At 40.6% G+C, this 21169-nt stretch overlaps 1 protein-coding gene across 1 annotated transcript in view; it reads left to right on the forward strand.

Moving 5' to 3' along the window:
• The window catches only part of ENOX1 (ecto-NOX disulfide-thiol exchanger 1), a 365674-nt gene that overhangs the window by 330456 nt on the left and 14049 nt on the right, over positions 1–21169 (forward strand). Inside the window, exons 12-13 of the mRNA XM_007947826.2 lie at positions 6193–6295; positions 20964–21049. Coding sequence (XP_007946017.1) covers positions 6193–6295; positions 20964–21049 — 189 coding nt within the window. The remainder of the gene's footprint in view (positions 1–6192; positions 6296–20963; positions 21050–21169) is intronic.

The raw sequence follows: 21169 nt of genomic DNA on the forward strand, positions 1-21169 counted from the left end.
TTCCAAATCATTTTGAGTTTTGTCCCACATTGTTCTCCCTCTCTATCCAGGATCTCCTACATAGATCCCCCTCTGAGTGGTTGACAGAGGTAGCTGGGCACCATCTAGTTCTTCTGGTCTTATAGTCATATAGGCTGTGGATCACATGGTGTACCAGTTACTTGGTCTAATTGTTTCTATGAATCTTTGGTTTTCTTCATTCTTCTTTGCTCTGGACAAGGAGAGACCCATCATTGCATCTAGATGGCTGCTTGCAAGGTTTTAAGATCCCAGTTGCTACTCACCAAAGTAGGAGGTGGAATAATGTTTTGTGTAGTATGTTATGCCAATTGAGTTTCATGTCCCCTGGGACTATGGTCCCGAGCCTACAGTTTCAACTACTCACTCCCTCTGGTAGCTGGCTGTGGGAAATGAGTGACTACAAATTTGTCCCTTGTCAGCTCTACTATACAACTGGGAATTCTTACAGAACATACAAATATACTTGTAGAACCACTGTCTGCCAACCCTATACATGATCTTGGGTGCACTCCCTGCTGCATAGACATACCTAATAATAATTCAGCTTGTCCACTCATCTATCCACCCATCTGCCCATGTTTGCCTTCACTGACAACACAGTACTGGATGTGCAGAAGGGTTCATCTTTGTTGTCTGCACCTCCCATGTACCTCTCTATGTCTTCCTTTTCCTCAATGCCCCATTGTGTTGATCACTCACATTTGGTATGTTACCCTTCTCTTCACCCAAATCAATACTTATCTCTACCTATCTAACAGTGTTTCCTCCCCACCTTTCCCACCCCTGTTAACCAACAAAGAAAATTTCCTTCCATATATAGACCTTTCTCAAGAGAACAATTTAAAGTACTGTAATGAAATGTGGAAAATCAAAGAACACTCTCAGCATTTCTCAAGCTGAAAAAACTGAAGAAAAATATCAGTTGTCAAGTTTCAGTGTTGAAGGATTGTGTGGGCAAAATATTGAATGATGCAGAAGCATCAGAAGAAAATGGAAGGGATATACAAAGTCACTGTATCAAGAGAATTGGTTGATATGCAAAAATTTCAGGAGATAGCATATGATAAAAAATGAATGGTACTGAAGGAAGAAATCCAAGCTTCACTGAAAGATGGTGAAAAACAGGACTCCAGGAAGTTGACAGACTGCCCACTGAGATGTTTCAACAAATGGATACAGCACTGGAGGCACTGACTTGTTTGCACCAAGAAATTTAGAAAACACCTACCTGGCCAACTGACTGAAAGAAATCCATATTTATGTCCATTCCAAAAAAGGTGAGCCAACAAATGCGAAAATTATCAAACAATATCATTAAGATCACATGCAAGTAAAATTTTGCTGAAGAAAATTGAAAAACAGTTGCAGCAGTACTGTGGTGTATTAAATTACATAGTATGGCTTTTCTAGCATAGTCCTTGTAAACTCTTTGGTGGGATTTGCCATGAGCAACTAAGTAACTCCTGATTGTTAAAGTTATCCACCTGGGGCATTTCTGTTGTGAGGAGCACAAAGCAATTTTCTGGGAAGTTCACACTTTCTCAAGCCAAAAAACCAAACTCACTGCTATCGAGTTGATTGCAACTCATAGTGACCCCTCCCAAGTCAGTATCTCTAGGGAAGTAGATTATCCAATCTTCCTTCCAAGGAGTGGCTGGTGGGTTTGAACTGCCAGTCTTCTGGTTAGCAGTCAAATGCCTTAGGCACTACACCATCAGAGCTCGTGCTTAGGTGTGTGGAATTCTGGTGTTGGGATTGGTTGGTGTTGCCACTCTGCTGGGCTTAAGGTGAGCCCTGCTAGAGGCAGTGGGGAGGAGTCTCTCTGACTGCAGGCTGAGAAAGATGTGCTGCTGAGAGAAATGTACTGCTGAAAGATGTGAGAGAGAGACACACTGCTGAGAGAGAGACACATGCTGCTGAGAGACTGAGAGAGACTGTCAGCTGAGAGACAGCCAGCTGAGAGAGACTGAGTTCCTGAACTTGAATTGTAGCCTGTTGCTTCCCTAACAAACCCCATAATCTGTGGTTCTGTGTGGCCACTGCAGCAAATTATCAAACCCAGCAGAGAGGTGGTGGGTACCACAGGAGGGAGGGTTGATGTCAAGGTTAGTAAGAAGGCTGGAAGGTGGCGGCATGTCTACCCTCATAGGAGCAGGCATTGGGCTGCTGATGGTTATTCTGTCCTCCTCTTGAGTAGTTAGAGGAGGTTACAAGATGTCACCTTTCTGCCCCTTTGGCAAGTATATTGACAAGAAATTCAAGCTGGATTCAGAAAAAGGCATGGGATGAGGGTTATCATTGCTGATGTCAGATGGATGTTGGTTAAAAGCAAAGTATGCCAGAAAGGTATTTACTTGTGCTTTATTGACGGTGCAAAGGCGTTCAGTTGTGTGGATCATAACAAATTACGGATAATATCGAGAAGAATTAGGGAGCTCTGGTAGCGTAGTGCCTAAGGCACTTGACTGCTAACCAGAAGCCTGGCGGTTCAAAATCACCAGCCGCTCCTTGGAAGGAAGGTTGGGCGATCTACTTCCATAGTGATACCAGTTCAGAAACCCAAGGAGGAGTCACTGTGAGTCGGGTCCAACTCGACGGCAAACAACAATAGCATTGAGAAGAATTGGGATTCCAGAACACTAAATTGTGTTTATGAGGAACCTGTGCATAGACCAAGAGGCAGTTTTTCAATCATAACAAGGGGATACTTCGTGGTTTAAAATCAGGAAAGGTACTTCAAGGCTATATCCCTTCACCATACTTATTCAGTCTGTATGCTGAGAAGCTGGACTATAATAAAGAAGAACATGGCATCAGGATTGGAGGAAGACTCATTAACAACCCACACTATGCAGATAACACAACCTTATTTGCTGAAATGAAGAAGCCTTGAAGCACTTACTGATGAACAACAAAGACTAAGGACTTTGGTATAGATTCTACCTCAACATAGAGAAATTTAAAATGCTCACAACTGGACCAGTAAGCAACATCATGATAAATGGAGAACAAATTGAAGTTTAAGGATTTCATCTTACTTAGATCCACAGTCAAGGCCATGGAAGCAGAAGTAAAGAAATCAAACAATGTTTTGCATTGGGCAAATCTGCTGCAAAAGCTCTCTTTCAGAGTTAAAAAGATGTCATTTTGGAGACTAAGGTGCACCTGACCCAAGCTATGATATTTTCAGTAGTCTTATATTCATGTGAGAGTTGGACAGTGAATAAGGAAGTTCAGAGAAGAATTGATGTATTTTGATGGTGGTGTTGGCAAAGAATATTGAATTTACCATGGACTGGTAGAAGGACAAACAAATTTGTCCTGGAGGAAATATAACCAGAATGCTCCTTAGAAGTGAGAATGGCCAGTTTTGGTCTCTCATTGTTGTTGTTGTTGTTGTTGTTAAGTGCCGTCGAGTCATTTCCGACTCATAGCGACCCCATGCACAGCAAAACGAAACACTGCCCGATCCCGCGCAAGCCCCACAATCCCTGCTATACTTGCTTTGGTCATGTTGTTAGAAGAGACCGCTCTATGGAGAAGGATATTATGCTAGGTAAATTAGAGGGTCAGCAAAAAAAGGGAAGACCTTCAACAAGATGGATTAATACATTTGCTGTGATGATGGACTCAAGCATGACAACAATTGTGAGGATGATGAAGGACCAGGCAGTGCTTCATTCTTTTGTACACAGGGTCACTTTGAGTCAAAACCAACTCAATGGCACCTAACAAAAAAAAAAAAAAAATCAAAGCAACAGGCACTGAAAGGCAGTATCTGGCTTTTATAGACATTGTTGATTCAGTAGCATTTATTGGGACCCTGCTCAGCTTCCCCCTTTCTTTATGACTCCAGCATGGACACAGAAACAAACACTTAACAGCACTCTTGCATGGTCTCAGTATATTCTTCCATTGCCATTCCTTGTTGGCTCCTTATGTGCTGCCTGCCTTCTGTGGTCTATTTCCCTTACTAAACCTACCATCTTCAACTGTGCTATGGCCCCAGGACACCACTCAGTCTTGACAATTAATTTGGGCCTGTTGTTTGATAAACTCTTGTGAGTAATTTCATTTGGCCCAAATTATCATCCAGGCAGTAAACAGATTGCCTTATCTTGTGGACACTGTTTCCACTCAACCCTTGGGTTCATTATTTATAGTTTTTGTAAGTAATGCAGTCGTCATCTCAGTTAATGTTCTTCCATTCTCTTTCTCCCTAACCTTCTTGCATTTGTTAAGAGACTGTTACAAAGCACCAGCTTGCACTCTGCTCAGCAGTCTTACTATTCCAGGAGTGATCCAGTGTCATGTCCCTGCAGAACCTGTTTGTCCTTAATACATACAACTAGCAGAACTCAGAAGGCTCCTTGATCGCACTAGCACAGAAAGATGAAGTGTACACCTGGTCCTTCTCTGCTCTAATCAAAGCAGCCTAATTGGAAAACACCACATGCTAGTTCATCACAAAAGGAATTCTAGTCCCTTTCTTATAATTCCTCTTTATAAAATGTTCAATCCTATGTACACAAACTTTTGAGTTTGTCCTGTTTTAAAGTTCTGCATTATGTTTCCTTTGGGCTGGTTTCTCAGATCCCTTTACTGATGTATAAGAACATCTTCCATCCCTAATGACCTTTTATGTCCACCTGGCTCCCTAAACTCCTGATCCCTGCCCTCATGGCCACACTCCGGTCATAAATCACAGTCCCCAGCTGATGCCCTCCAATCAATCAGGACCTTTCCCCTGATCTCTCATCATATCATTGTGATGCCCTCAATTTAGTACACTACCAATTTTACCTCTTGATCACTCAAGTCCTCAGCTGATAATGCTGACCCTTAGAGGAGCTTCCAACATGCTCACCAAATATTTCAATCACAATTCCCCAGAAGAGCCTTCTCTCCTGGAAACTTCTAAATCCTCAATTTATGTATGAAGTAGTACCTACAGACCACGGACTCAAATATACTAATGATCGTGAAGATGGCACAGGACCAGGCAGCATTTCACCCTGATGTACAAGGAGTCACCATGAATAGGAGTCAACTCATTGGCAACTAACAGCAACAGCCCACAGGTCATGTTCAGTCCTATTTTGATTGACATGCGCTGAGTTTATGTCTTTATTTGAATACCTTCAAATGGGATTTGTGTTTTTAATATGCTCAACATGTTTCCAACAATTTCCTATGTTCTTACATCTGGCTAGTTTTGTTACTTTGTATAAACTAGCTAAATATTTATCCCATATCCACTTCCACCCCCTTTTTGTCTGCTTGGCCTGATCCTTTATTTCTGTAGATTTCTCACCATCTAGTGGAAGTAGCATCCTTAATTCTTTGCTCACGATATTAATCCTTCTTTCAGACTCATCTTGCAATGAGCTACTCCCTTCCAAAAACCCTCAGTGACTCTCTAATGGCTGTGCTCTTTCCTATCTGCAGGCCTCTGATCATTAAATTTGACTTCATAGTGAAATCATTATCCCACTTGAGTCCTTATTTCATGTCTGGGAGCATAGAAGTTAAATCATTGTCTCTGTTTTAAAATTTAAAAAGACCATAGAAAGATCTAAAAATAGTCTAGCCTCAGTGTTTCATGTATCATTGTCTTGTCTTTAGTTTCTGAAAGGAAAGTATTTCCCAACCTTGCCTTTCTCTACCTTTTCTGTTGTGTATAAGAATCCACACCTACTCAACACTCCTAACACCAATTGTCTCTCACCCTCCAGCAGGCCCTGCTCCCCACACACTCTCACAAATCACTAGGAGAGTATTATCATTGGTCTGCTGTATGCTTTTCCAAAATAATTGTCATTCATACTTGAAATAAAGCCTATTAAAGTAGTGCAAGCTACTGTATAAGATTTTTGCTAACAGTTTAATCAAAACATGGACAAAAATTTAAGATAATATGTGCATGTGTACCAAATTTGCCAGTTGTACAGAGAGTCATTTAATTTGCTGGGAGCACTTTCTTGGAGCCTGAATTTGAGAATTACTTTTCCTCTGTTGGACCAATAGATCAATTATTTAAAAGAGTCGATCCTCTGTTATAAAGAAGAGTTATGACCTCTTTTATATGGAGTTCAAGAGACCTGGAGGGTTTTATTGAAATGCACAAAATCTACATAAGCACATATATGTTTTTATTTTTTAACTTTATAGGAAATCAATGTGTTGACAGTTGCATTGGTCAACCAAGATCGAGAGAACAATATTGAGAAAAGAAGCCAAGGCTTAAAATCAGAGAAAGAAGCTCTGCTAATAGGTAAGGAAATTCTGTTTTCCTAATCTGTCTTATAAATAATTCTTAGCTAATTTACTTAAATAATATTTAAGTAATTCACCTCCAATTTGTTAATAATTAAAAAACTTTTACCTTCCACCCAGAGGTGAGATTTACTTGGTCCAGGTTATTACATATATATCAAATTAGTGCAGTTCAGACAAATGAGGTTTTGCTCTTCTTTAACCATATGTTTGTTGATTGTCTGGCATAAAACTGAGTTCAAAAGAAAGATTAATTTTCATCTCGCATATTAAACCCACTGCCTTGGGTCAGTTCCAACCCATAGCAACCCTGTAGGACAGAGTAGAACTGTCCCATAGGGTTCCCAAGACTGTAAATCTTTACAGAGGCAGTCTGCCTTATCTGTCTCCCACAGAGTGGCTATTGGGGTAGAACTCCTGATCTTTGGGTTAGTAGTTGAGTGCTTTAACCACTGTACCAGCAGAGCTCCTTCTTTCACCTAATATAGATCTAAATTTTGAAACACCAAAATATCACTATCAGCCTGAGATGAGGTTGGGTCCAGTTCTAAAGTCCCAAACCAGGTCATATCCCCAGGTCCAAAGCACCATTGAATCTCAAAATCATGTCTAACTCACTAAAGCCAGTAAACTGATGGCCACTGAGTTGACATCAAATCATGGTGACTCCATTGTGTTTCAGAGTAGAACCATGCTCCACAGAATTTTCTATGGTTGAGGGTTCTTAAATTGGATCACTAGGCCTTTCTTCCACGGTGCCTTGGGACAGAGTTGAACCGTAAACCTTTCAGGTTAGCAATTGAGTGCTTAACCGTTTGCACCACCCAGGGGCTCAAATTCTAAAGTCAGTCCCAAGGTCAGACCTTAATGCAGATGGTATTGGAGCATCCAGCATAATGCAGGACCATCTAATTCAGGCTTCCCTGTCCAAGACAAATAAATATACTGGCCATTAATGAAGGAGAGAGAAGAAGGAAGTTAATATTCCCCTGTAAACATTCATTACCCCCACAAAATACATCTAGGTTAGCTTTTTCTTTGTCTGGATCAGAGAGAAAGCTCTAAATATTCTCTATAGTCAATGGCAAAACCAAAAGAAAACAAACCCACTGCCATTGAGTTGATTCCAACTCATAACAACCCCCATTGGTTTTCTGAGGTAAATCTTTATGGAAGTAGATTGGTCAGTCTTCCTTCCATGGAGTAGCTGGTGGGTTTGAACCACCAACCTTCTGGTTAGCAGTCAAATGCCTTAGGCACTATGCCACCAGAGTTCCTTAGTCATTGTCAGCCGGTCCAAAAGTAGTACTGTACTGTTCTCACATGGAAGCATTCTCAATGGGGATGTGTTGGTGATGTGCCTGCTATCCTACCTTAGAGACTGTTGTTTCTGTCTCTGAAGTCTTTATACTCAGAGAAAGGGAAGCCATTCCCTCACTCTGGGATGCATAACACTGACCCCAGCTGCCCCTGGCACTGTCTACAGTGTGGGGTTCTAAGTTTAGAAGAGCCCCTCTGAGGCATGGTTGAGAGTGGAGAATGAGGCCATTGTGACTGTTAGACACATTGTTTTTCTGGAGTTAGTTATCTGGCAGAAGGAGTATCTGTTTGCATTTTCTAAATATTGCATGCATTCCCTTCAAAATGACAGGTACACCAGAGCCTTTAGAAGCTGGCACAGAAGGAATTAAATTCAAAAGATAGTCCAAACTTCATCCATCATATATAGATTTTTCAACTACAGTGTTATTGAATATGACATCAACTTAGAGATACTCCGAGGAAAACCAATTATTTTTTCTCTCTGATGATATACAGCTGTGGTAACGTGCCATGCACAAGTCTCATAAGACATGCTGATGTGATATCTATGCCAGGAACCCAAAATGAGCCCATATGTAGTTGGTAACTGGTTTATTCATCTATTGGAAAATGTGTCAAACTCTGACAACTGTTTTCATTTCCCTTAATGTGGCAAAGATGTGATTTCACCTATAATGCTTTTAGGGTATGAACAAAGATCATAATAATCTGCAGGAAACTTTCCCTCTGTGTTTAAGTCTGAACAATATAAACCACTTGAAGTTTTTGGTTTTTTTTAAATGGTAGAGGTTCTCCAGTTTCTTTATTTCCTTCCTCTCAATATAGATTTTATCCTCTTTTATGTATTTCTTGGAGAACATAGTTCATGTACAATGTCTTCTAAATAGTTATTAAGTTATATAGATGTATATGTGTGTATAGGAGCTCTGGTAGCATAGTGGCTAAAGCACTTGACTGCTAACCAGAAGGCTGGTGGTTCAAACCCACCAGCCACTCCTCGGAAGGAAGGTTGGGCAATCCTACTTCCATATGATACTGCCTCAGAAACCCAAGGAGGGGTCGCTATGAGTCGGGGCCAACTCGATGGCACATAACAACAACAACAACAACATATGTGTGTATAAAGGAGCTCTGGTGGTGCTACAATTAGTTAATGTGTTGGATTGCTAACCAAAAGATTTGTGGTTCAAACCCACCAGCTGATCCATGGGAGAAAGACAAGGCAGTCTGCTTCTGTAAAGATATACAGCTTTGGAAACCCTATGGGGGTCACTTTGAGTTGGAATCGACCCAGTGGTACTGGATGGGTATAGATAGATATCTAGATTGCTATAGTTAGATAGATAGGTAGATAGATGGATAGATAGATAGCTATTTCTAGAGAGATAGATACATATGTGTGTGTATGTATATGTGTATATATATGTGTGTGTGTGTGTGTGTGTGTATTTTTTTTTTAATCAGCTACCTCCAAATTTTAAAAATATGTTTTATACACTGTAAGGGGATGAAAGTATACAGGAGGTTACACTGATAACATCCACTTCTGCTGAGGTCTTCAGGATTAGAAAAAAATAATGAAATTTGATCATTCAAATGTATTAGAAAGAAAAATATTAGTAAGTAAAGGATCCTCAAGAACTCTGGTAGCATAGTGCCTAAGGCACTTGACTGCTAACCAGAAGGCTGGTGGTTCAAACCCACCAGCCACTCCTTGAAAGGAAGGTTGGGCAATCTACTTCCGTAGTGATACTGCCTCAGAGACCCAAGGAGGGGTCGCTATGAGTCAGGGCCAACTCAACAGCACATAACAACAACAATAACAAAGGATCTTCAATAAAAAATAGGCAGAACCAACTCTAAATTTTCCATGACTTTCTCCCTGTTAGTCATTGAACTAGTCTACCTATATTAGCATTTGGAGTTCAGGGTTGAGTAAGAGAGAAACAGGAAGTGACACTCATTTTTAAGCAATATATGAAAATGTTTAGATAGAAAGGAAGCTGGAGATTTAGGTTGTTTATTAAAATAAACCTAGGAGTTTAATATTTTCCTTCATTTCTATACTCTCTCTCTAGTTGTCTCTGTATTTTACACTACTTAATGAAAGTTTTACCACCAGTGTGAACTCTCGCCCAGATCTATCTCCATAGTACCTATGTATTTATACTCTTTTGTAGAAAAGAGAGAATAATCTTCCAAAAGAATGCCATAGTGAAGAATAGTTTCCAAGACTGACAAAATGGACTCTTCTAGGATGTAACTAATCTTTCCTTCAAATGTGCCTCCTTGCTAATTGAATTTGGCCATTTATACTTTCTACATACCTGAATGTTGGGATCATAAAGATCCCTCCTGAAGCTTCTGGAATCTAGACTATGTTGTTGTTGTTGTTGTTGTTGTTATGTGCCGTCAAGTCGGACCCAACTCATAGCAACCTCTCCTTCAGTTTCCAAGGCAGTATCACTATGGAAGTAGGTTGCCCCATCTTCCTTCTGAGGAGTGGCTGGTGGGTTTGAACCACCAGCCTTCTGATTAACAGTCAAGTGCCTTAGGCACTACACTACCCAGTATATAGTTTCAAAACTGCCCTGGGCCAGGCTACAGAAAGAAAGCAGTTCCTAGAGTCAGGGCATTCCTGTTCTGAATTGTACAGGAAGAATGCCTGTAGGTACAAGGATTCTGGGAGACCTTTGGACTCCTGATACCTCTGGAGGGGTCAATAATACTCTTTGCAATTCCCCTTAAATCTGCCTTTGGAATAATTAATCCAGAAAATACAGTAGGCCTGCTCTAAGCCAGTCTAGAAGGCCGGGAGAACAGTAGAAAAATTTTCCTCCACTTGGAAATATTAATTTGCAAAATCTTCATAATTTCTGGGTATCTGCATTAGATGCTAAATCCCAATATATTCATATGTCTCAACACCCTCTTGGGGCAAATAAATATTATATAAGAAATGTACATGGCACAGATCTTGATTCTGTGAGAAGGAAGGGGAGAGAGAAATAAGCTATTCAAATGGATTCTAGAACTGAGACTAGAACACCTTAAACAGTAAGCAGTCCTGGTTATTTGTGATTTTTTTGTGACACTTATTCATCTAGGAAAACGTATGAATTCTTTTCAGACATTCTCATGATGATTTATAAAATTGCATTCTTTATTACATACAAGGCACACAATTTGGGTATCCAGTGCACAAGATCAGTGGGAGTTCAACCATTCTTGACAACTAACTGGGATTGGGTGCTGGGTTCCAACTCAGCTAAAGAAAATAGGCCCTTAGAAAGTACTTTATTGTGATTTCTGAGCTTTTTACTTTGAAATCAATCCTTGTGAAGATCTGTTGACATACAGTCGGATCTAAAAGAATACGATTTCCACGAGGCATTGCAAAGTAGCTTTTTATGTCTCAGAGCTCTGTAATAACCACAGGTTAGGTCAGTTTGACAATGCCAGAACTCCTAGTTCATTTCACATATAGCCCGCATTTTGGATTCAGCCTGCAGTGAAGTTATATGGGATATAATGAATCAATACTTTTGATTTAGGGCCAAGGCTTTGGAGCTATTTTTGGCTCAGAAACCACTGGGTATTTTCATGAAGGAAAATGGCTCAATTTTTTTTTTTTTTTTTTGTTAGTAGGTTAATATTTCTAAGTAGATGTTGCTGTATAATCCTAGATCCATATTACTCTGCCTTCCATTGCTTTTTAAATACTATCAGAATAGAGTTCCAAACCCAGCAACTATGATTGACACCCACCCTGCCAATGCTAGTAGTCATTAGTGTAAATCCCATCCAGCAATAGTCAACAACTGCCTCAACAACTGCCTCAACAACTTTGACTATTTTTAAAGTTGCACTTCCTCAAAACCTCTCTGGCCCCCATGAATTATTCTCAAATTCTTAATGACCAAGCAAACTTCTTTCTGTATCATCTTGATTTCTCTGCAAATCAAGGTGAATTGTTGCTTCAAGTCCTCCCACCATCTCTCCATGTCCATCACTGTCACCATTGCACACACATGCATACAACTAATCTATTTCTCAATTGGAATGTTCCCCAAAATGCATGGATATTAGGAAGACAATCGATGAAATGTAGAGAAATACATTTAAAGACATTTGAGTGGTGACTTCTTGGTGTTTTCAGTGAACAGAGCTGAGGCTGTATTTAGGCTATACCTGAGGAAAATAATCTGGAGAGTATGTTGCTCTCTGAAAGCTACTGACCGTAAAGAATGAATCATTGACCTAAATCTGGTTTCCAAGGCACAAATGTCCATATTGATAAATCAACAATCATTTGTCAAGAGCCTACTATAAGAATTATCAACATTCATTGTGGAAAAAAATTATCTGGATTGCCTGTTTAAAAGGCAGACTCCTTGGCTCCACACACATAGATTCTGTTCATTTTAAAACTAACATCCCAGATGATACTGATGCAGGCATTTCTGTGACCATGTTTTGAGAAATATTGGTAAGTTGTCTGCCAAGGCCTATGTCAGCTGACAGTGATAAGATGATCTCTTCCCTCAAAAAGTTCATTGGTACTGGTTGGCATCTAGTCAACTCCAACTCAGGGCAACCTTATGTGTGACAGAATGAAATATTGCCCAGTCCTGTGCCATCTTCATAATTGATGGTGTGTTTGAGCCTGTTGTGGTAGCTACCATGTCAATCTAAATTTTCCTTAAACTTGTGAAAAAGAAAGCAATACAATTTAATTACAATAAAATGTGATTTGTACTGATGCTAGAAACTGAGACAAGGGACTACTTATGCTACAGATTTCCTCGTCAGAAGAAAGGACAGTCAAGGTGGTTCCTAAAGGGTGCATAGGGTTTCATAAGGGACCTGAAAAAATAAGACAGAAAGACATATAGATATTAAAAAATAACAAACACCAACCATATATACAAGATCAGGTATTATACTCACTAAATAAGTGGAACAAACTGTTTAAAGCTTTTTGGAATCCCAAGATGCTGAGAAGCATCAGCCCAGACCACAAGTGTTTGATGAGTCTTTCACCATCCACTCATAGTCTTGCCTCTGTCCACCTCCCATAAATGTATTATCACTCTGTAGCTGCCCACAGACAGCTGTCCCCTCATGGGTTAGTGAGAGATCTTGATTTTACAGAGTATTCCTCCTACCCCACTATCTTTGAAGTTTATTATCCGTGGAGCCTCTGTTTGGTCTGCAACATGAAGCAAGAATATTTCAGGCTGGTTCACTGTCAGGCCCCTGCTGGTTCTCAGCAAGATACAACTGTGTCTGTAGAAATCAGTTTCATCTGCAGAATTGAGGTTCCTGGAGATCCCCAGGCTACCCCCTCCACCCCAGGGAGTAAACTCTTAGCCCCAAAGGGTTTTTTGAAGTCTCCTGGGAGACTATCAACACATGTGGGCATAAGGAAAGTGAATCTCTTGATGCAGAGTGTTTGGAATGAAAACTCGAAGGAGCCTGAGGAAAGGGAGTATATTCTAGTAGGAGTCTATCTCTCACTCAATGCACAGACCAAACTGAATGTACAAACTGATATTTTTCTCTCATCAGGTAACCAATATCATTTTCTAAACAGGAGATCATAGGGAAAAAGGATGAGAATGGAACAGACATAGACCAGCCATGTGGCAAACCATAGCACCTAATGACCTGTAAAGCAACCTTGAGAGGAGAAGCTCATATAAGTATTTGTGGGTTGAGTCCTTGGATGCATGGGGTAATCAAAGGCAAATCATTTTTCCTCTGTAAGCCCAATTTCTCACATTGCATAAAGTGAGAACATTTGATTACATAGTCTTTTTCAACATAATACTCTGTAATCTCCAAGGAATATTGTAAAAGCTGCATTACCCCTTAGGCAGTGAGCTTATAATATAAGTAGAGGATAATACCCATCAACATATAAATGTGGACTCTGTATTATTTTATACCTTCAAAAAAAAAAAAAAAAAAGGAGAAGGATAACCTGTCTTGACTCCTGGTCCATTTTCCTTCTCCTTTTCTAAAGCACATCTCCAAAGCATTGTCTAAACTCATGGTCTCAGTTTCCTTTCCTCCCACCTCTCTTCAGCCCATTGCAGCCTAGCTTGCATCTTCACACTGAAACCATTCTTATCTGTGTGACCATGAACTTTATATCACCAGTTCCTCAACTTCCTCATCAGTCAGCCACACAGTAGTACATGGTTAATGACTCCCACCTTTTGGAAATGCTTTCTTGGCTAAATATGTTATTATTTTAGGTGAAAATTTACACAGCAAATTAGTTTCCCATTCAACAATTTGAATTATGCACAAATTGTCCCATGACATTGGTTGCTGTCCCCACAGTGTGCCAGCACTATCCCCTTTCAACCTGCCTTCCCCATTTCCATCCCTCCAGTTTCCCTGCCCCTCCTTGCCTTCTCATCTTTGCTTTTGGGAGATGTTATCCAGTTAGCCTCCCATAGATGACTGTTCTATACGAGCATATTCCTTATGGGTTTATTGTTTATTTTATCGACCAATCTATTATTTGGCTGAAAGGTGACCCCTGGGAGTGGCTTCAGTTTCAGGTTAAAAGTGTGTCTTAGGAAGATGATATGGGTGTTTCTCTAGTCTCTATCAGTCCTATAAGTGTAGTCATTTTATGAATTTGTGATTTTTTTGCACATTTTTCTCCCAGTCTAACTAGGAATTTCTATTGTGTCTGTGGTCAGAGTGGTCAGAAGTGGTAGCTGGGCACCATCTAGTTCTTCTGGTCTCAGGCTAGAAGAGACTGTGGTTCGGGTGGGCTATTGGTCCTGTGGATTCATTGCTTCCTTGAATCTTTGATTTCCTTCACTCTCCTTTGTTCCAGACAGGAAGAGACTAGTACTTGTGTCTTAAATAGCTGGACATCACTCTTTCTTATTGATTACTCCCCCTTAGATTCCTTTCATGAGTTTTCCTTAAGCTCTAAATTTTAGGGCTCTTCAGGGCACAGTCGTGAGGCCTCTTTTCTTCTATACCTATATAATCTGAAAGAATGCTTTGAGTTCAAATCCATTTTTGTTACCATTGACTTCCACATATGCTTTCTTCAAGGGCCATTTGATATTTCCATTTAGATGTTAGTGAGCATCTCCAATTTAAAAAGTCCAGATAGAACACTTGATTCCATCCTTTTCCTTGCTCTAACATGTTCCTGTCCCAGTATCCCTGAGAAAATAGTGCCACCCAGTTGCTCAAGCCAAAAACCAAGGAGCCATCCTTGATTTCTAGCTTTCACCTCTCATGTGGTCCATCAGCTCTGCTTTCGATATCCACTTATCATCCTGGACCAGACCATTATTTATCAGCTCAGGCCTTGTGTACATGTTTCTAACTGATATTCCTGATTTCCCTTTGTTTTTTCTCCACACAGGAGCTCTTTTGTTGCAAGGGTCAAAGCATTCAGCTCCTAACCAAAACGTCAGTGGTTTGATACCACCAGCCACTCTATGGGAGAAAGATGAAGCAGCTTGCTTCTATAAAGATTTACAACTCTGTAAAGATATTACAAACACTATAGGGCAGTTTTACTAGGCCAGAAGGGTCACTTGAGTCAGAATTGACTCCATAGCAGTGGGTTTGGAATTTTATTATATTTTATTTTTCACACAGCAACTAAAGTGAGATTGTAAAAACATAATTCAGATGGCATATCCCCTTCTTAGAACCCCTCCATTAGAATCCCACTACATTTATAATTTAATACAAACTCCTTTCTTTAACATATAAGGCCCCACAGAATCTGTCCTCCACCTACCCTAAACTTAAGTTGCAGCACCCTCCACCAAGATTTGTCCCACAAGCTAATTTCCACCTGAGGGAATTTGCACTCTCTGTTGCCTTCCCTGAAATAATCTTCCCACAGGCTTTCTGTGGCTGGATTCTTCTCATTGAACATGCAGGGAAGCTTACTTTTTCAGAAAGGCCTTCATTTTACCTTCCAATGTAAAATAGCAATCCACCAAGCTCTGGGCTACTCTCTGTTTTATCCTATTCCCTGTTTTATTTTCTTCATTGCATTTACCATGATCTGGAAAATATTTCCTTCATGTTTATTCTTGTGTTTACCATCTTGTCACTCAACTAGAATATAAGTTCCGTGAAGGCAGGAGCCTTGTCTTTCTTGCACAAACCTAGCATGTTGTTACCTAGTTGGTGCTGAGCAAATATTTGACTAATCTAACACTATTTGGTTAATGTAGATCTTGTCCCCCAGGTTTTTAGAGAGGTCCCAAACTGAGAATAAACTAGATAATTTTGATGGGAAAATGTCAGATTGCTTTTATTTAGCCCATTTAAATGGGCCTTTCTAAGGAGGGTGTGCCGTGGGATGTACAGAGTTGGTTTGGGTATCGATCCAAAGTTGTTTTTAAGGCCTTGAGATGTGCAAAAAGTACCCCGTAGTACTGACAACCACTGTCATGGATTGAATTGTATCCTTTAAAAATAGGTGTGGACTTGGCTAGGTCATGATTCCCAGTATTGTGTGATTGCCCTCCATTTTGTGATCTAATTATCTTCCATTCCATGATGTGTTGTATATCCTAACATCTCCATATTAATAAGGAATATCAGTGTGGGGTGTGTCTGGAACCACAGCCTTACAAGAGGGTATGATTCAAGTCACACCCTTACTCAAGTCATACCCTTGCTTGAGTCACACCTTTTATATTACAGGAGATAAAAGAAAGGAGAAGCAACCAGATGGGGGAAGATAGATGCTAAGAGACATGAAAAGCAGCAAACTCAGAAGAGATGGACCTTCCAAGGTCCTTCCTTCAGAGCTAACAGAGAAAGAAAGCCTTCTCCTAGAGTCAGCACCCTGAACTCAGATGTCTAGCCTCCTGAACTGTGAGGAAAAAGAAAAAAATTGTTTGTTAAAGCCATCCACTTGTTGTATTTCTGTTATAGCAGCACTAGAGAACTAAGACAACTTCTTTTTGTAGTTTTTTTTTTTTTTTAAATTAGCTACTCTCTACTGTATTTTCCAGTGTTGAAAAACCCATGGAGACTTTCTACTTCTCCATGGAAACTACCAAAACCAATTATTGTAGACCCAACAGTTCAGTTATGGTTAAATTCTCTACCCTCAATTACTAATGTTGTTTCTTTTATGAAGTCTTCAGGTCCCTCTCAAAGGACCATAAAACAGTCTCAGTCTTCTGGGTATGTAGCACTCTTAATTAGATTTTGAGTTGCAGCTATCCTTTTTCCATTCCCCAAAAAAAATATTCCAGCTTTTTTAAAGTAGCTGCAAAGAAGCTTTAGTTGTTTATTAAGGAAGCTCTCCCAAAATGAATATGATCCAAAACCAAGGCCTGGAAGCTACATTTTCTCAGATGGCAAGACTGATGCTTCTAAGATGCTGCCAGGATAAGTTGGGGCTCAGTGGGAGGAGTGGGCATGAGGAAAGGCAGGGTATCTTCAATGATGATGACAGTGCTTCCCATTTCTGCTGTATCTCTACCAATACTGAAGAACCCTGCTGTCATCCTTGGGCAACCTTTACTTAGGTGTCTGCATGCCCTAGCATGTAAGTAGAGGCAGTGCCCAAACTTTTATGATGAAGATTTCACAGCCCATTAATATTAGCTACCACTGAGGTGGTTCAGAAGGCGCTCTGGTGGTGTACTGGTTAAGGCATTGGGCTGCTAATCAAAGGTCTGTGGTTCAAACCCACCAGCTGCTCCACAGAAGAAAGATGAGGAAATCTGCTTCCATAAAGATTTGTAGCCTTTGAGATGCTATTGGTGTTCTATAAATCAGAATCAACTCAATGCCAGTGAGTTTGGTTTTTTTGGTTTGAGATGGTTCTAAATATACTCATAAGGAAAAATACTTAAATTTATGTGAGTATTCGAATCTGATTTGTAAAAGGTATACAGACATCACCCCTGGGTACATTTGAGCATTTCCCCCTGAGTTTTATGGTCAAAATAATTTTAATAAAATGTTTCATGACCCAAACCTCCAAGTTACTCTGAATCCACACAGGATGGGGTAGGGGCAGGAGTTACCAGTGAACAAAGCCCCAAAGTTACCTGGTTTTTGAAAGAGTGTCATAGCATCATTGATTACTACTGGTAGAAATTTTTAAGATTCTTACTTAACCCCTTTCATCATCATAATAAAATAATAAACATTTTATACATTTTTTACTAGCTGTCCTCAGTTCTAGAGAATATTTCATTTAATACACATTCATTGTAAATACAATATGTTGCTGGTATTAAACCAGAGTCCCCTGGGGTCCAGAGTCAGGATTGGAGCTGGTGGGCAGCAGCAGTGAGGGAGCAAGCACGGTGATGCCAACATCACTGGGGCAATACCAGCAGCCATGTGCTCACTCTAAACTCGCTGCCATCAAGTCAGTTCCAACTTATAGCAACCCCCACTGGGTTCCCAAGGCTGTAAACCTTTATAGAAGCAGATCACCTCATCTTTCTTCTGCGGAGAGGCTAGTAGGTTCAAACCACTGAACTTTTGGTTAGCAGCCAAATTCCTTAACAACTACACCACCAGAGCTCCTTACAGCCATTTGAGAGCCTCCCATTTCTGGTATGCCTGAATTTCTTGTCCTGGTAACTCATCTCCTAGGCCAAGAATTATCAACCTCCTTCCCCTACCCCTCTCTGACTCATTCTACAGAAAGTGTTTAAATTCATAACATGCTCCCATGGGCATTTACAGGAGGGGCTATGGGTTATCTTTTGTATGATGCAGAACAGGTTTCAGCAGAGTTTACAGACTAAGATGGATTAGGAAGAAAACACCTAGCAATTTACTTGCAAAAATCATCCAATGAAAACCCTATGAATCACAGTGGATGATCTGCACCCAATCATGGGGATAATGCAGGACCAGGCAGTGTTTTGTTCTATTGTGTACAGGGTAGGTATGAGGCCGGGGTGGTAGAGGCCGGGGGGAAGATGCTGACTTGACAGCAGCTAACTACAACAAGAATATGTTCTCTAAGAGATGTTGAAGAGTCTTAGTCCAGTGGAATATTCGTATGAAAAGTGTTTTTTGTTTTTTTTTTCCTCTCTCTGCTGTGGCCCCTTGGGGGTTTACCTCTAAGATTGCTCAAGCCCATCTACCTTCTGAAGTGCCCATTTGCCTCATGGGAAACTCACACATCCTTGTCACCCCAGCAGCTGAGACTGCACTGCCTCTGCCACTCTCATCTCAGCCCTGCTGTCTCTCCCCTGCGCCCAGTTACATGCAGACCCAGATCACAAAGCCTGTTGCCTGAGCAGGTGTCCAACTAAGGAAAAGAATGCTGGTCTCCCAGACTTGCAGCCCCGCCTCCAATCTCTATGAGTCACTTTCTTGGAGCACCTCCTCCCCTCCCTGCAAGAACCCTCTGAGGGAAGAGGAAAAAAAAGCTTCCCAGTAGATATACACCTTCTCACAAAGCCAAAGTTAACTATTCCTTCTCCCCTGTCCTCCTGTGTGTAGGTAGATTGAGGAGTCTGCCTGCCATGTGTTGGCAGCTCCCTGTGGAGAATGGTAGGCATAGAACCACTTGTCCTCAGCTCTGGGCCATAAAGGGAAGCCACCTTCCCTTCCTGAGACAGAGGCAATTCCCTGTTCACTAGCTTCAACTCTACCCCCTCTCTCCCACTTAAGGAATACAAGTGTGAAGGGATATTTTCTTACATACTTCTCTTCTAATTTATTTTTAAATAAATCATTCATGAGCTTATTTATTTTAAGTCTGATTAGTAAGAAGATTATTTACAATGCCATCTCACCATATTTAAGAATTTCATACACAGGGCAATGGTTGTCATGTCTGTAAAATTAAAAAATAAATAAAGGTGTCTATGGGAGGGAGGGGACAATACAGTGTCACTTCCCTACTGAAAGATATTAAAAGTGCCACCATTATCTTCTACTGTCACCAATATTTTATAAGAGAAAGGGCATTTTAGCAGCAGCAACAACAAACAGAGAGGAAATAATCACAGAATAAAATGGTAGTTCTTTACGTCTCTGTAAAAGCAGGTCAGTTTCAAGACTTTGGCGTTATGGAGAAACATAATACATTGCTTCTATCTTCCTCATTTTACTATAAACCAATAAAAACCTCATAAAAGCAATTATGTGAGGAGAGGCCTTTGATAACTGCCTCTCTGGGCCCTTCGGATATATGCCCTTGGCCTAAGGATGATCTGGGGAATTGTCTTTAAACTGATATTAGTCTCAGAACATCCCAAGCATCACCCAGGAGAGTGGGGAGCCATTGAGCCCCGACCCAGATCAACCTACATTCACCCTGAGCTTCCTAAGGTGACCTGCTGCAAGAATAGTGTGCTCCTTGACTGTACATCTCAAACGTGGATCTTCCCTAATATCTGTGGCACTCAAGCATCAAAGTCCATGCCTCACAGCAGATGGAATGTGAGGCCTTCTCCACTGATTTCATTCATTTCAAAACCAGTTTTGGAGAGAACTGAAAATGTCAGACTGAACATGACTTCTTAACAGACAGCAGCACACAGTCCATGGAGTCACCATCCTTATTTTCCCGCTTTGATTCTAGAGAAAGGAACAAGGAGGGTAGGAAGACAGTGCTGTTTACTGAAGTCATGACACCAGTACCCAGCTTGTCATTTGTCAGTATAGTGCTGACAGTTGATTTCCACAATGGAAAAAGCTTCTGATTTATCATCAGACTCCAGCCAAACCATTCATTCCCAGACCTTTTAAAATGATTTTATAAATTACAGCAGCAAGCTGGAGTAAGCTGGCTGGCTCCCTGTAAACAACCACAGCTAAGGGCAGTAGCCGCTGTTTCAGGCAGGATTTGGGCTTCCTTCAGTGACAGGGGCAATATGGATTAAGCACTTTTCATAACTACCAACTATAATTATCAGGAAAATTTGAGGCAGTGTGATTTCTGACACAGCTGTGTGAGCCATTTTCATTGAAAAAAAGTCCACTGAGGGAAAGAAAAGAGATAATTTTATCCTTCCAACAACTACAATTTTGTATTGGTAAATCAAGCATAAAATTGGCAGTTGAAATCCTTTCAGGAGTCTTTGTTTAGAAATACCTTTATCCATCTGTATATTATCATAGAGTCTAGCTTTGCTAACTACAATCATTCCAGGAAATAAAGGTTGCCTTTGCCATGTTACTATCACTGTCTTCACAATAGACTATTGTCTAATGTTTGCTAAGCGCCGTTAGAAATTGCAGAACGGTAACTCAGCCTGACAAAACAGTCATTGGGGTCTGATGACATTATTTGACTGAGACTCTAATTTGCCTCTCAATAATGCCCAATGTTTGTCTTTTTAATTCAGGCATCATATCGACGTTTCTTCACGTCCATCCTTTTGGAGCCAATATAGAGTATCTGTGGTCATACATGCAGCAGCTGGACTCCAAGGTAAATCGCTCTTCTCTCACAGACTTTGGTTGTTGAAATTCAACATGCTGTGATTGCCAGCTGAGGGGGGCCAGGTGGGGGCTGTCTTAGGGATACAAGAAGAAGGGGGTTACCAGTCCT

This window comes from Orycteropus afer, unplaced genomic scaffold, assembly GCF_000298275.1.
Source record: "Orycteropus afer afer isolate SDZICR_OR568_19922 unplaced genomic scaffold, OryAfe1.0 scaffold00194, whole genome shotgun sequence".
Classification (NCBI taxonomy): Eukaryota; Metazoa; Chordata; class Mammalia; order Tubulidentata; family Orycteropodidae; genus Orycteropus; species Orycteropus afer.